A 14315-nucleotide genomic window follows, 5' to 3' on the forward strand; every position below is an offset into this window, starting at 1 on the left:
TTGTTAAAATTTGCACTAGTACGTGTTGAAAATGAAAAGAGTAAAAGAAACTGACATTACACTTGCACGTACAGCGTTCATACATGTACAGAATTCATATTTGCACAACTATTGTCAAAGTACGTGTATTATAAAAGTTTGACACCTCACTTAATGTCTATCTCGGTTGATTACACATTCCTCGTTATACACCTGTTAATGTGTTAGATATAGGTCACTAGGTCAACATTTACCGGATATGTAAATTGTTAAGGGTCACGGCGTGCGATTCGTCTGTCTTATGAATATGATGACTCTAGCATTGATCAATTATTAATCAAACATAAAGACAGTTTGTGTGTTGTACGCGTGAAAATTCACATTAAAAAAGATTGATGTTATGTTCAGAACGATTGTCTATCAATCGGTATGTTTTATAGTGCAGATATGCATATTTCATATGAAATGTCATCAAATCTTACCCAATTCGAAATTTAAACATTTATTTCGTAAGCTTTCCAACTTAATATCTATAGTTGTCTTTCCTTTTACTAAATTATGCAAGGAAATAGCAATGTACTGTGGTAGAAAAAATCATCACACATAATGCGTACTTTGAAGAACAAATTACTGTACAATGAAAGAGACTGACATTCTTGCAATATAATATATCACGTGATCTAACTGACCGATCAGCCTGAATGTTCGTAGCCTTTGGATGAGAACTCAAGCACTGACGTCAGATAGTCAACTACCAGTTTGTCTGTCCACGAAGGTCTATGGATGCTTTCTAGAAAGCCACAATGTCCGCCATGCTCTGTTGCCACTAGCAACATATTTGGATAAAACTGAAAGATGTCGAATGGCGTGTCTTTGTGTCGACATACGGGATCGTCTGAACTACTGACACATAGAACTGGTACAGAAATATCATCCACGTCACGCATGGGATCGTTTCTCTCCAGGAACTGCTCAAGCGATTCACTTCCTCGGCAATAAACATATTTCTGAAATGTCACCATGCTCCAAGACAACATAGATTTACCGATGTCAACTACTTCCGATAACGCATGCGCATGTTTCAGCAACATAAGTTTTAATTTTACTAAAAAGAAAAATTCATAAAACTTTGACATTCCTCGAAAAAGTGTTTGTGTGGCGTCGAATACTGGTGAAATGAAGGCTGCGGCCTTAAGACGAGCGGATGATCCGTATTCTCCGAGGTAGGAAAATAGAACTGTTGATCCTGTCCCCATGGCAACGGCGGTGATCTGAGCACGTGCATGCTTCTGATGAATATATAGCACGGATTGTCTGACATCGAGTGGATCACCAAAACTTTGGAGCTTTTTTGTTGTTAAGAAACTGTTTCCATGTCCACGGCTATTAAAAACAACAGTTCGGAAGCCTTTACGTGCTAAACATCCACAAAGGTCAGACACAGAGTGAGCATCACCAGTCAGTGACGGGAACACTACACAGATGGGACTGTTTCGTCTGACAGCAAAGTTTGTGCCGATGACCCAGTCAAGGGCAACAACTCCCTTATCTGAAAGTTGGAGGTACTCTCGTTCGTAGTGGACAGTACCCTGAGGTCGCATGCGGCCCAGAATGGTCTGCAAGTGACGATTTTTTAGCCAATAGCTTGGTCGGAAAGGTCGCCTCATAATGGAGGATTTGTTGAGCAGATGGGTATTTAGAGTTGACTCTTTGTAGAACAGCTTTGGAAGTGTATCTGTGGAAGTGAAGAGCGATCGGACATACAGCATAACAGCTAAAACGGAAGTACACACCAACGTTAGCGCAACCGGAAGTGGCACCATTATCGGTATAAGTACCATGCTGTCCATTCTGTCTGCAGATTATTTTTTCAAAAATAATAAAACACCACAACACTGTCGACTAATCCACAACTTAGTCATATCCTATATACCGTGCTTCAATGTCTGTAATCTCAATCTGATAACGATATGTACTTGATCATCCATGTCACATGGGCGTTTGATTCCAAATAAAATTCAGTGTGAGCAATCAAGAGTCCGATAGATATTGACATTTATAACTCTCTTACATAACATCGAAGGGTTCCTCGCCGCTGATCACCGACCTGTCTGCTGAACGATTTCATAGCTATATGAACGTATCTGTGCACTCAGGCATGTTATATAAGGAGATAACCATTTAGGCGTGTCGATATGATGAATAATCACAGATCACAGATGTCGCTTTGTCCCCCTGGACTCTCCCTGGAAAAGATAGATAAATACATTATTCTGTATACACATTTGTCCTTCAGCAGTTATAATGTCACTTAGTGACATGTTAGTCGGCCTCTCATACCTTCACCACACGCCGAGAAAGGCTTTACATGAACACAAACACATATCGTATTTCTAAATTATTTATTATCGTAACTGAATTTTAACTACTCTTTTGTTGAACCGAGTATAATTCATAGCGTATTTCACGATTAAACGCAATGTCATTTGCTGAACTACATTTTCATTCGTAATCTAGAAATCTGAATAACTACGGGTGAAACAAACAAACGGGGTTTACGTTACATACCATTCTCTAAAGGCATCTGGTGATACCTGTTTGTGCTCATAACCGTAATTAATAAACATGATGCCCGTCGTTTCATTTGCACAATGTCCTTGTCGGGTGAACAGTCTATATAGTGAAACCATCTGGTAAACAGTGATCCGGCTTATATTACACAAAATATGCTTCATAATGCCGCAACAAAACTTTAAATCGACCGCATCCAAATATGTAATTTGTGTGGTTAGTCAATAGTCCCCATTCTGTCAGTTAATGTCAAAGTCGAACATTTCAATCGGTAACCGAGTTTATGGTGCGATAGTGACAATTAGAATGGAAAAGTTAAAAACAAAATCAATTGAATTGTTGCACAGGTATCGAAGGGAAGAGAAAACATACGCGTAGAAACATGGATTTTGTTATCAACATGTAATTTATATGTGAATGTTCATTTGTCAATATTTGTTATTGTCATGGTTACCAAAGGTAAACTTTTCAAGTCATGGATACGTTTTGTCGTCATAGTAACGAGAAATTTATGTCGCCAGTTTTGTTGTCACAGTAACGAAAATTTTTGGTCTCAATGCCCTATCAATTCGATTTGTTGCCATAGCAATTATTTAATTTTGATCTCACGTAGTCTCACAATCATCATGATTTCCAGACATAATAAAACGGAGTCGTGACACCATCGATTGATCCCGCTTTATGACATATAGATGGACAAAAGATGAAATATTCCTATAGCTTATATCTTTGTGATACAATTAATGTAGATGTACTTTTATAAATGAACTATACAATGTTAGCTATTACAAAACAGAAATCGAAATAGGGCCAGACTGCACAGAATATAAATGTAAATAACAAGATAGAAAGAGCATGTTTATAGAATGAAGATCACATCGGATGCCAAAAGGACAGTGTATCGATAAAAGAAACATATACTTTTCACTGTAATAATTAAAGTACTTTGCATTGTGTTAATCGAGAGTTTATTGAAAGCCTATAACATTATATATATATATATATATATGTGAGAGATAAACAAAAAGAAAATTGTTCGATAAGCATGTTTTGCATTGTGTTTATCGAGAGTTTAAAGTCTATAACATATATATATATATATATGTTAGATAAACAAAAAGAAAATTGTTCGATAAGCATGAATTAACATCATAACAGGTGTCAAAGTAAGAAAACCTACAAACTAGAAGCAGGATATGTTTTAAAGTAAATTTGCTGTAATAAATATCTTACCTGTGTTAAAGTAACACATCCTTTAATGTTATAATCATGATATCCTATCCCTAGACTTCCCCATACATAGATGTACAGCCCAAACCGGACTTACTTTCCATCAGATAGCTATTAGTAAGTGATCAATCGAATGTATAAGTCGGTCAGCGATGACGTCACAGACCTAATTTTTGGCGGACTAATAAACGTTTACGACTCCCGATGATTGGGTTAATATGCTGGAGTAGGCTCTACCGACAGTGATCACAACCCCCCGGGAAAACGAATACTTGTTAAAAGCGGCCCTAGTCTGACACATGATGACAAAACGTGATAAGTTGGTTGTTTCTAAACACTTGCTCCCGATACGAGCGTGCCTGGAGTCTAGCCCTATAACCCCAGGTGTAAAACGTATTACACATGCTCCAGTTAACACAGTCAGGTGTCGAGTGATCGCTTTTCAGAGCTTTGGGTCGCTGTTTCCTAAGTCGCTGACAGTATGGTTTGAAAAAGACAGTTTCAATAAGGTTATAATCAGTGACACATCACTGCTTTTGTGAGTAAATCATTTCACCGATTATCTTTGACCTACATTTTATGTACTTCCGGTCACCTGATTTTAGGATTTATAGAGAGGACAATGATCTTCCTAATTATATATTGGTATGTTATTAATTTTACAACATACAACAACTGAAACCCAAATGCCTTCTCCGTGTTGGCGGCGGAGGCCTTGTGGTTAAGGTGTCGGGCGTCACACTAGTTTCCACCCACCTTTAATTTGTTGAAGGCCCAATACTTTCCAAAATCGGTTTTTAATTTAATATTTTCTGTAAAACGCGTTTGACAATTTTATAGTGTCTGAAAACTTGATAACGTACATTTTATATTTCATTTACTATCACTTTCTACACAAATTTAATCCTATGAAAGGTCCACTATCTTTCCAAAGCGACTTTTATGTTTTTTAAACGGGAATGTAAACGAGATTGATTACTTTGTAGGGTCACAAAAGTTATTAGCTTATCGGTAATGTTACACTTATCATCACCTTCCCAACAATACAACTAAAATAATATAAATGTTAATGTTCCTAACGCGGATCGTCCGATATTTCCTGGTGTTATTCTAAATACCGCGCACTACGTATATGTAGTTGACTATTGCTACGACATGCAGGAGCCAACGAACTTTATCTTCACTGAAACATTAATTAACACATGATCCTTGCATTTATTTTGGGTCATCATTAGTTATAAATATAGATATCATGACGATATAATCAATATTAATTAACTGTTTAAATCATGGTTCGGAAACGTGGTAGGAATTTGAGGTAAATATAAAATGTGATGAATGTTGCTCAGTAGTTTTTATCGAGAACTCCAGGTTTCTGTCAGGTGCGTAATTTAATTCATGGTCACAGCCAGCCGTATAGCGTAATCACGTTTGGCTGAAATAATGACAAAATTTTCACAGAAATATCATGACGAATTACATCTATTATCTATATCTACTCTAGTCTGTCTGTTTATTTCTTGCTTACGTATAATTTAGATGTCTAAATAGGATTTTGATAATAATTCAGGTGACTTAATTATTTGATTATATCATTACATCGAGCTGTTTACGTTTGGGCAATTCTGTAATACTTGTCAGTATGCTTATGACAAAATTACACCATGCCCCAATCGGCAATATTACAAGCGTTTAAATATATCGGTAAACTAAAACGTTTTGGTTTGAGAAATACTTCTGGAAAACATGTGCATCAGCTGACGAGAAAATAATTTTGCATCTTTAACTGTCTTGACATACAGATAACAATTGAAAAGGCAATGCATTCTTATTCAATAATGTGATAAAAATTGGGGGAAAAAATCAGATTGACGGTTTGACTACCAAGCAATTTGACCAAGATTTCAAAATGCTTGCAAACGAGTTCATTTTTGCAATCTAGGTAACATCAGTGGACGGTAAATGATTATGTAGTCCTTAAATCCAATTTAAGCCTTGCACTAGTGTTCGTGATGTGTAGTGGTGCAAGTTGGAATCCTAATTTTGTTTTATCTTTTCAAGGTATTTTTTATTTCATTTTCTGTTTCATATGAAGTTCCAAAGACATAAACAAAATGCGGTACAATATGAATAGTATTTTTTATATATTTGCAAAACAAATGAAATTACAAACCAAAAAAAAAAGGCAAAAGTGGGGGGAAAAGAGTTATGTCAAGAGTAAAACATGATGATTAAGACAGCGTAAAAAGTAATTATTTTACAATTTAATCTTGCCTGTAACAAACATTTAATTGGCTTAAAAATTGCTAATAAAAATGAACATACAAGTAATAAGATTAAATCATGAGGCATAGCGTGAATATATATTCTATATTAAAGAGATATAACACAACATTTTTATTGTACTCTCATCGTAAACCGTTTCAGATTTTGAAGTCTATAATCATTTAAGGATTAATTTGAATAGTATTTTGAAGTGCGAGGTGCGTATTTTGGGAGACTGCGGTATGTTCGTGTTGTGTCTTCTTGTAAAGTGGAACTCTTGAGCTACAGTATAACACAAAAAATCTGAGCATGATCATGATCTCAATATACCATTGGGCGATTCATGGTGATGATGATGGGAGTTCTGTGATTTTCAATCTAATCCCGCGACTTTCTTTAGGTACTGTTTTATCAGCGAATCACAGGAGACGTTACAACATAATATTTACGTTATGCGATGATAACACATATTTTAATCCAATGAAATTGTTCCTTACAACAAAGATTTAGCTATAATGATTTATAACAACTGTCTACTAAACATCAAAGATCAACTTTTTTATCAAATAAATTTGGACAAAGGATATACTGTCTATAGTCCACCAATTGGACTTATTCAATGTTCAGACACTTACACCTTGTCAATGATCTAAAAAATAAACATGTTGAAATCCAATCAAATAAACATTGTCAATATAATCATGGCCAATCTTCCACCAGCTAAACATTTTCAAATAAACTGTCAATTGACAAAAGAACATTGACAATGGTCTAGCAAACAAACCTGTTCAATGTTTCACTAAACTTGCAGGTTCAGCTTTTAGAATATCTAGCAGATGTTTTTACCAGACCATCTTGTCAACATAACAAGATTAACTAAAATATGAGACCAAACAAACCCTTGTGTCAATTTGCCTGTGGAAAAGTTACCTCTTGTCATTTTAATCATTTATCCTCATTAAACAGTATGTATCGTCCTTAAGCAACTTGAGTATCATAGTTTATAAAGATACACAATTATCAAGCTGCTTATCAGAGAAACCGAGAACTCATCGTGATTTTCTATAAAATTATGTTGACAACTTTAACAACGGTTTGTCAAATACAAATGTACTATAGTAAGTTGACTGTAACTATTTTTAATGTTCTGCAAAATTACTTGACAATTTCTATGAAACCAAACTTAATAAAACTGATCTACTAAATAAATTGAACAAACAAATTAATCTTTTATCCTCTACTGCAGAAATCAAATTAATGTTCAAACATGTAAGATATACCAATCAAACTTTGGGGAATCCTCTACATCATAAACAGTGTCAATGTTGTAAATTGTGGCAATGTCCCATCAACAAATTGTATATCCATACAAATTATATGAATGAAGCTAACCAATGTAATAGTACTACTACTACATATGTCGAATAAAACTAAACCCAATGGACAATGTTCTGACAATAAAGCATGGACAGTTTTCTACAAAATGAACCTTGTCAAATTTCTACCAATTTCTCAAAGTTGAACCAATTAATCCTCGTCAAAGTTCCACTAAATAAACATTTTCAAAGTTCTACCAAATAAATCTTCTCATAATTCTACCAATTAATAAATCTTGTCAATGTTCTACCAAATAAACTTTGATAAAGTGCTATCAAATAAACCTTGTCAATGTTAACATCTTATTTCTAGTTATACTATAAACTCACCTGTGTCTGTCTGTGACTGGCGAACTGTCAGGTATACACTGGCGATCAGCTGTGATCACACACAGACCAGCTCGTGGTACACAGAACCATGGCTATGACGTCGCTCTACACACAAGCGCCTAGCTGATACAGATCAGGTACGAAGTGTAATATAGATCGTAGAGGTGTCGGTTTGTATACATCGTACCCGCCAGCAACCCGCTCACTGACGTAATACACAAAATAAATATCAGTAAACTTACCTGGCTACAACAAAAGGGCCGACAGCGAGCAATTAAAGCAATGAGTGTTGGTACACATTACCTATTGAAGGATACACAAATCGTCTAGGTAGTAATGACGAATGAGAAACATTAAAAAAAATCTAAACAGACCATTGGTACACGGTGAGCCTTCAGGGTTATCGGGTGTAAGGTCCCATGATAAATGGAGTTGAACTACCATGGAACTGTTGAGACGGGCATTTTAAGTACCTCTGCCCAGCGTATTTGCTTACCTCTGCCCAGCGTATTATAATTAGCAAATGTACACCCTAGGCCACAGCCACGTCATGACCCATTAATACGATGGCTAATTGAACATTAAGTAGATTAAAAGGCTTTTTTCATCTAAGAACCATTTGAGAGTTCCATAGACTTAAGGGCATGTCTGTCTACAAAAATATCAAGCTTCCTTAATCGATATCTTTGCCCCCAAAACACGAAAAGCTATTTCGTAATAACATTCAATGGATTTATCTTCATATTTGAAGTTGATAAATTTTTATTAGTTTTGAAGATGATATATTTGTTATCATATCATATACAGTTCTTAAAGTAGAGATCTACTAAAAAAACATGCGTTTTCGTTTCTGCCTGTACATGATATCACAACAATCATAAACCTTTATTAATCAATAAATCAGCGTCTTTTGTAAGGATTACACCATTTCTTGAATCCTATCCCATTCAGTATGGTCTCCCAAACTTGACAGGGTCAACCCGCAATTGCTAGAGAAAAATGATTAATAGAATCATATTCCGTCTTTGCATATTACAGAGTTAGCTCCCTTGGGGGTAGGTATCGATTGTTACGTCATTGTTCTGTGAGCGCAATTCACGTCGTTTTCACCGAAACGTATGACGTTACGCTCGCAAACACATGACGTCACAATCAATACCTACCCGTAAGTATAGATAACTCTGTAATATGCAAATTCGGAATAAGGGCCTGTCAGGTGAACAGGGATATCTCAACCCGAGTGAAAGATTATGGCTGGTCAATCCGAGGCTTGCCGAGGGTTGATAGTCAAAATCGTTCACGAGGGTTGAGATATCCCTGTCCATCCGACTGGCCCATCTAAGATTCTCCCATACTTTAACGAGAAATGGTGAAAATATTCAGTCGACATGAATGTCGCTGTGCGTAAAAATAGTCGCCGCATGCATTGATGACGTCACTGTCTAGCGTGTGTGGGCTGTCTTTTCCATACCCCGGTAAAAGACGGAGTTATCTTTGTCCTAGCAACCGCTGTCTTCTACCGGGACAGAGAAAAGGCAAATCACATGCGCGTGACAATAACGTGACACCATCATAACATTAGACGATAATTTTGACGCGTTCCCGTCATAGCGGCGCTTTGGAAACGTTTCTATATAACTGCTTTTCGGAATGTTTCGTTAAAGTATAGGAGAAAGAGTATCAAATATGAGTCTGTCAGGTGGACAGTGATATCTCAACCCCCGGGGAAAGATATTAGCCGTCAACCCTCGACAACCTCGGGTTGACCATCCAAAACCTTTCACTCGGGTTGAGATATCCCTGTCCACTTGACTTACCCATGTAAGATGATATTATTCCTACTATAATGGTATCAGATTCAGTATTAACCTACCTTGAATCCCAGTTTATCTTAAGTTATGTTGAAGCTTGAGAAATATAATATGTGAGCCTATAATACTAGATACTGTAAGTACTCATATTATCGTAGATCTCTTAGTCTCAGAATTCTTGATATTCCGAAAATTAAAAACAACATGGAATATCGAGAAAAAAAGCTATCATTAAACGATAAAAGTTCATGTATTGGTTACAATTAGACTGAATCATCTGTCTCTTAAAATCAGCCCCTCTTCTATTTGTTCTCGTTTATCAATACGCTCATTTTAGAATGAGCGTATCAATCATTTTAGAATGAGCGTATCAATCATTTTAGAATGAACGGCAACAAAAAGAAAAGAAGCTGGTTTTAAGAGACAGATGATTCGGTCTATGGTAACATCTAGTGATGTTTTGCACATCTTTTCTGATAGTGTAAAACAAATGAAACTTACTTATTTAGTATACATGTATATGATGTAGACGTACCTGTCAATGGATGACCTCCACTCCTCACGTCTGTTCCACAGCCAGCAGAATGCATGTTCTGCAGCCTCTGGTAGTCTGTGTACTGCCGTCTTCCCTGTCTTCCCGATTACTCTCAAAGCCTATAGTGTTGTCCAGACTGAGCAAGACAGAAATCTACCTCCACCGGGAACAGTCAAGTTGCGCCATCTTCTCTCACTGCACTGTTCCACGGGCAGTTTATATTTTTGCTCTCTTCCCTGTACGAAACATGTATATTACTAATCAATATTTTTATTGCAATAAAAATTGGTATTTGTCTCTGTCCGTCCTCCTGCTCGTGGGTCGACAGTGGCGGTCAACTCACTATCTGTCCATGGATGAATACTGAAATGTCTCCACAAAGTTTCCAAAGCGTTCTTTATCTCAAAAGTGCCTACAAAATGAAGAAAATTCCTTTACGCCGACATACGACACACAAATATTATAAGCTATATAGCACGTATTTCAAGAATGTGGTACACCAAATAAGAACAATAAGACACCTCCAGTTTTTGCGAACTTACCTAGATCAACACGTAAAGCTCACGCGGATGCAGTATCAACACCATCAAGGAGCAACATTCAGATTTCCCCCTTAATATCCAGTCAACACCTCCGCCCAAGAAGGCAGTGACCCCAAGGAAGAGATCATCGGCGACAAACGTCATTACAGTGAATCCACTAAGAGAGAATCAAATATTTAGTTCAGATTCTACCAAAACTACATTCATAGGGAAATCAGTGTCAAATAACCATTTTTCAGGAAATGGCAAAATGGTAAACAAAGGTCATAATGAGGAAAAACGGTATAAAGCTAGTATATTAATAATCCGAAATAAAAGGCCAACATAAATTCAAAGTAAAATCAAAATCATTTCTATGGAATATATATTCAGCCACTATAGGGCCTTCTTCAGTCCGAAATAACACTAACACAACGTGTTCGTCTACATCTATTTGTTTACATCTATTGTGTGCAGGTACGAAATGTCTCGGCCCGTTTGATGTATACGGCGGGTTATTTCGACCCAACATGCTATGTGCACTAAATCAACCCCAGTGTTTAAACAATGGTTATAACCGCAAGATACTTTATCAGATAGACTTGTGTAGCCATAAACATAACACTGACGTATGAAAAGGGGATATTATATGCAATCACATGCACGGTCGAAACGTCAGACATACCAGCTTTTCGAGGTGGCAATCGAAAGAAAAGTTTGACAATCGCCTAAGGGTATGTTATTGTTTTGAGACAACTCGTACCTCACACTATTCTGTAGACATAGTGCCTATTACATCAAATCTAATAAAATAAAACACAGATTCCCATTATCATTACGTTTGATAAAAAGGATCAGAGAAAATCCCACTAGGGGCCACGTCCACGTGATCCTTGATAAAGACCAGTCAAATTGCTGCCCCCAAAACTTTCACACCTAAGGTCATCTCGCCCCAAGAGAACAACATAGCTTACCGTATATGTATACTGGGACGAAATGTTGTTTACACCTGATGCAGCAAGGTGCAGAACCTACACGTGGTAAACAAAGGAGGCGGCAAAAGACGACCGGGATCGTGAGGGAGAACCAAAAGTAACATTTCAATGCTTAAGGTAATAAATCTAAAAAATAAAAAGTACTGATGGAATAAAGTTGTTAGGTATGGGTATAAAATTTTGTCCTTCACCGATAACATTGATTAAAATGTAACATCCAAGAATGTTGTAGAAGATAAAGATTTAATGTAAAATTATGTCTTGATAATAATAATTACGAAGATAACGTAGATCAATCTGAAGGTCTAGTAAGAAACAAATTCAATTTTGATCCATATTGTAACAACAAAATATTAGAGGAAGCTAGAATCTTTACAGCCCAGTACCGTTCCGGAACAAAATTTAAAGGTTTATTGAAAACATTACTAACATAAGAAAATACACATCGATGGCCTAAGATGAGGTAACAACACCAAACAAATGCAAGATTTCCTGCGACATACATGTATACGATAACTGTCGAGATTCATTTCGCTGTATTGCCGTCTGGCGCTGTAATAGTCAACTGCCGCGCGGTATCTAGGCCGACGGCGGGAAACATAAGACGACCCGCGTTATAAAAATTAATTCTAAGTTTTATTGTAATTAATATTTTCAGATGTTGATGATGATGAGTGTAGTAGTAACGGCAAGTTGATAACTTTTGCGACTCTACAAAATGATCGGTCTCGTTTTACATTCCCATTTTAATAATAAAAAAGTCGTTTCGGAAAGGTATTTGGCCTTAAAACAAACTTCCTCGTGATAACTAACAAAGCGGTAATTGACGACTTCAAAGTAATCTTCCTTATAAACAAACTCAAGCAAATGATAACAAATACAAGTTCTATAGTCATTTAGGCAGTGGATAAAGGCGGAGGTGTGGTCGTTATGAATGATAATTTTTATTGTTCAATCATGCATTAATAACGTGAGAAAATGACTTTTATGAAGTCACTGACGACAACGCAGACACGAATACTTGTACTTTAATTATGCTAAATCATCCACATCATGCGACAAGAATAATGCAGGCGGATTTATGTAAAAGAGATAATTATATAGGAATTATGCTAAATCTTCTAAATCATGCACTAAGTATTGTATTGTAAAACGTCTCCTGTATATATATATGCTGTTACTATCGAAGAAGATTACTTGAAGTAATGATAATCGGTTAAGTTAACGGTCTGAAGGATTTGCATTTTCGTTGATTCAACTCTCGTCTAGACTTGTCCTCGTAAATGTCGGTCGATAGTAGTGGCGATCAACTCATCACTATCTGTGAACTTTTCCTCTTTAGCTTACATGGTCCACTCTGAGCTCCCATGTCTCTGCTCCAATTAAGGATGCATTTGATGCCGGATGGGGTTTTGGTCATCCTCAATAGTCCGAAAATTAGTAAATATTACAAGTTATAGAGTTGTTATAATTAACGTATTTTGACAAAAACATTATTCGGCACTGCTGACCTGACAATTTCTATGGACAGCAAGTTGTCATTTCTTCATGGAGCAATGCCAGGTCAAAATTACATCAAAATAATAAAAAAAAATAATAAAAATAACATCTTACATTTTATAGGATATCTCACAAGCATACATTCTGTGGATTATCTTACAAACATGCAAGCTTTAAAATGTCCGATTGAGAGCCTTTTGTAAACTTTATTACATTAGGATTAACATTGCTCCATGGATAAATGATGTATATAATCAAATCCTACCGAAAAATGACTTTTATTATACCAGTAAACTTCGGTTATATTGTACAATATATATGGCCAAGGGTACATGAATTTAACGACTTATTTTTGCTTCCCCATTCTTTGAATTGTTTATTCTACCCATAATGATGGAAATGGTAAACATAATGATATTTTTTGGGTGAAATATTAAAGATGCTCCACCGCTGACAAGTGGTATTTTTTCACTATCAAAAACAGGAGCAGACGAATAAGTATTTTTCTTAAGTTACAAAAGTTACTTACTTTACACCGTTACCACCACTGAAAAGTTTGAGCTTTCAATTTGACTTAATGTTATAAATATGAAAAATTATTAATTGCATCCCGAAAAAAATTCATGACACTATATCCTATATGTAATGAAGTACTGATTGTGCATGCACCAAAGACGAAATAAATCATTTTTATATTATTTTTGTGTCAATTAGACATATCTATACACAATTAAACACCAATTATTGTTCATTTGATGAATATCATTTATGCTCTATCGGCGGTGAAGCATCTTTAAACAGGGTTGCATTGTACATATAAAAAATAATACTCTTTAATATCAGATACGTTTACGTATTTCAAGATTAGAATGCTCTTTTTGAAAATACGCTATACTACGTTTACGTATTTCAAGATTAGAATGCTCTTTTTGAAAATACGCTATACATTTCGTTGTTTCATATCATTTTCCGTATCAATTCTATAGTCACATACATGTAAGATACCTTAGCAAGTTTACAACAAATCTTTTGCATCGAAAACTGTAATAAACCTTTGTTTCATTTCAAGTACTGTTCGCATATAAATCCCAATTATATTATCTGTTTTCGGACTATCGGGCCTTCGGACTATATGGCCTTCGGCTAACGGGCCTTAGGACTAATGGGCCTTCGGACTAACGGGCCTTTGGACTATTGGGCCG

The 14315-nt window shown here is 36.0% G+C and overlaps 1 protein-coding gene across 2 annotated transcripts; it reads right to left on the reverse strand.

The window, feature by feature from the left end:
* Positions 1-465: 465 nt before the first annotated feature.
* On the reverse strand, positions 466-10216 carry LOC138331360 (protein ABHD15-like). Of its 2 annotated transcripts, XM_069278927.1 has the most exons (3): positions 10098-10216; positions 7752-7956; positions 466-2225 (listed from the first exon to the last, which is right to left on the reverse strand). In XM_069278927.1, exon 3 carries the CDS (start codon positions 1827-1829, stop codon positions 672-674), a length of 1158 nt encoding a protein of 385 aa, XP_069135028.1. In that variant the 5' UTR covers positions 1830-2225; positions 7752-7956; positions 10098-10216; the 3' UTR covers positions 466-671. The 2 variants fall into 2 exon arrangements, with proteins under 2 accessions (XP_069135028.1, XP_069135029.1); XM_069278928.1 differs by lacking the exons at positions 7752-7956; positions 10098-10216 and adding an exon at positions 3784-4325.
* Between the last annotated feature and the right edge of the window lie 4099 nt (positions 10217-14315).

The sequence above is a fragment of the Argopecten irradians genome, chromosome 9 (assembly GCF_041381155.1).
Source record: "Argopecten irradians isolate NY chromosome 9, Ai_NY, whole genome shotgun sequence".
NCBI lineage: Eukaryota > Metazoa > Mollusca > Bivalvia > Pectinida > Pectinidae > Argopecten > Argopecten irradians.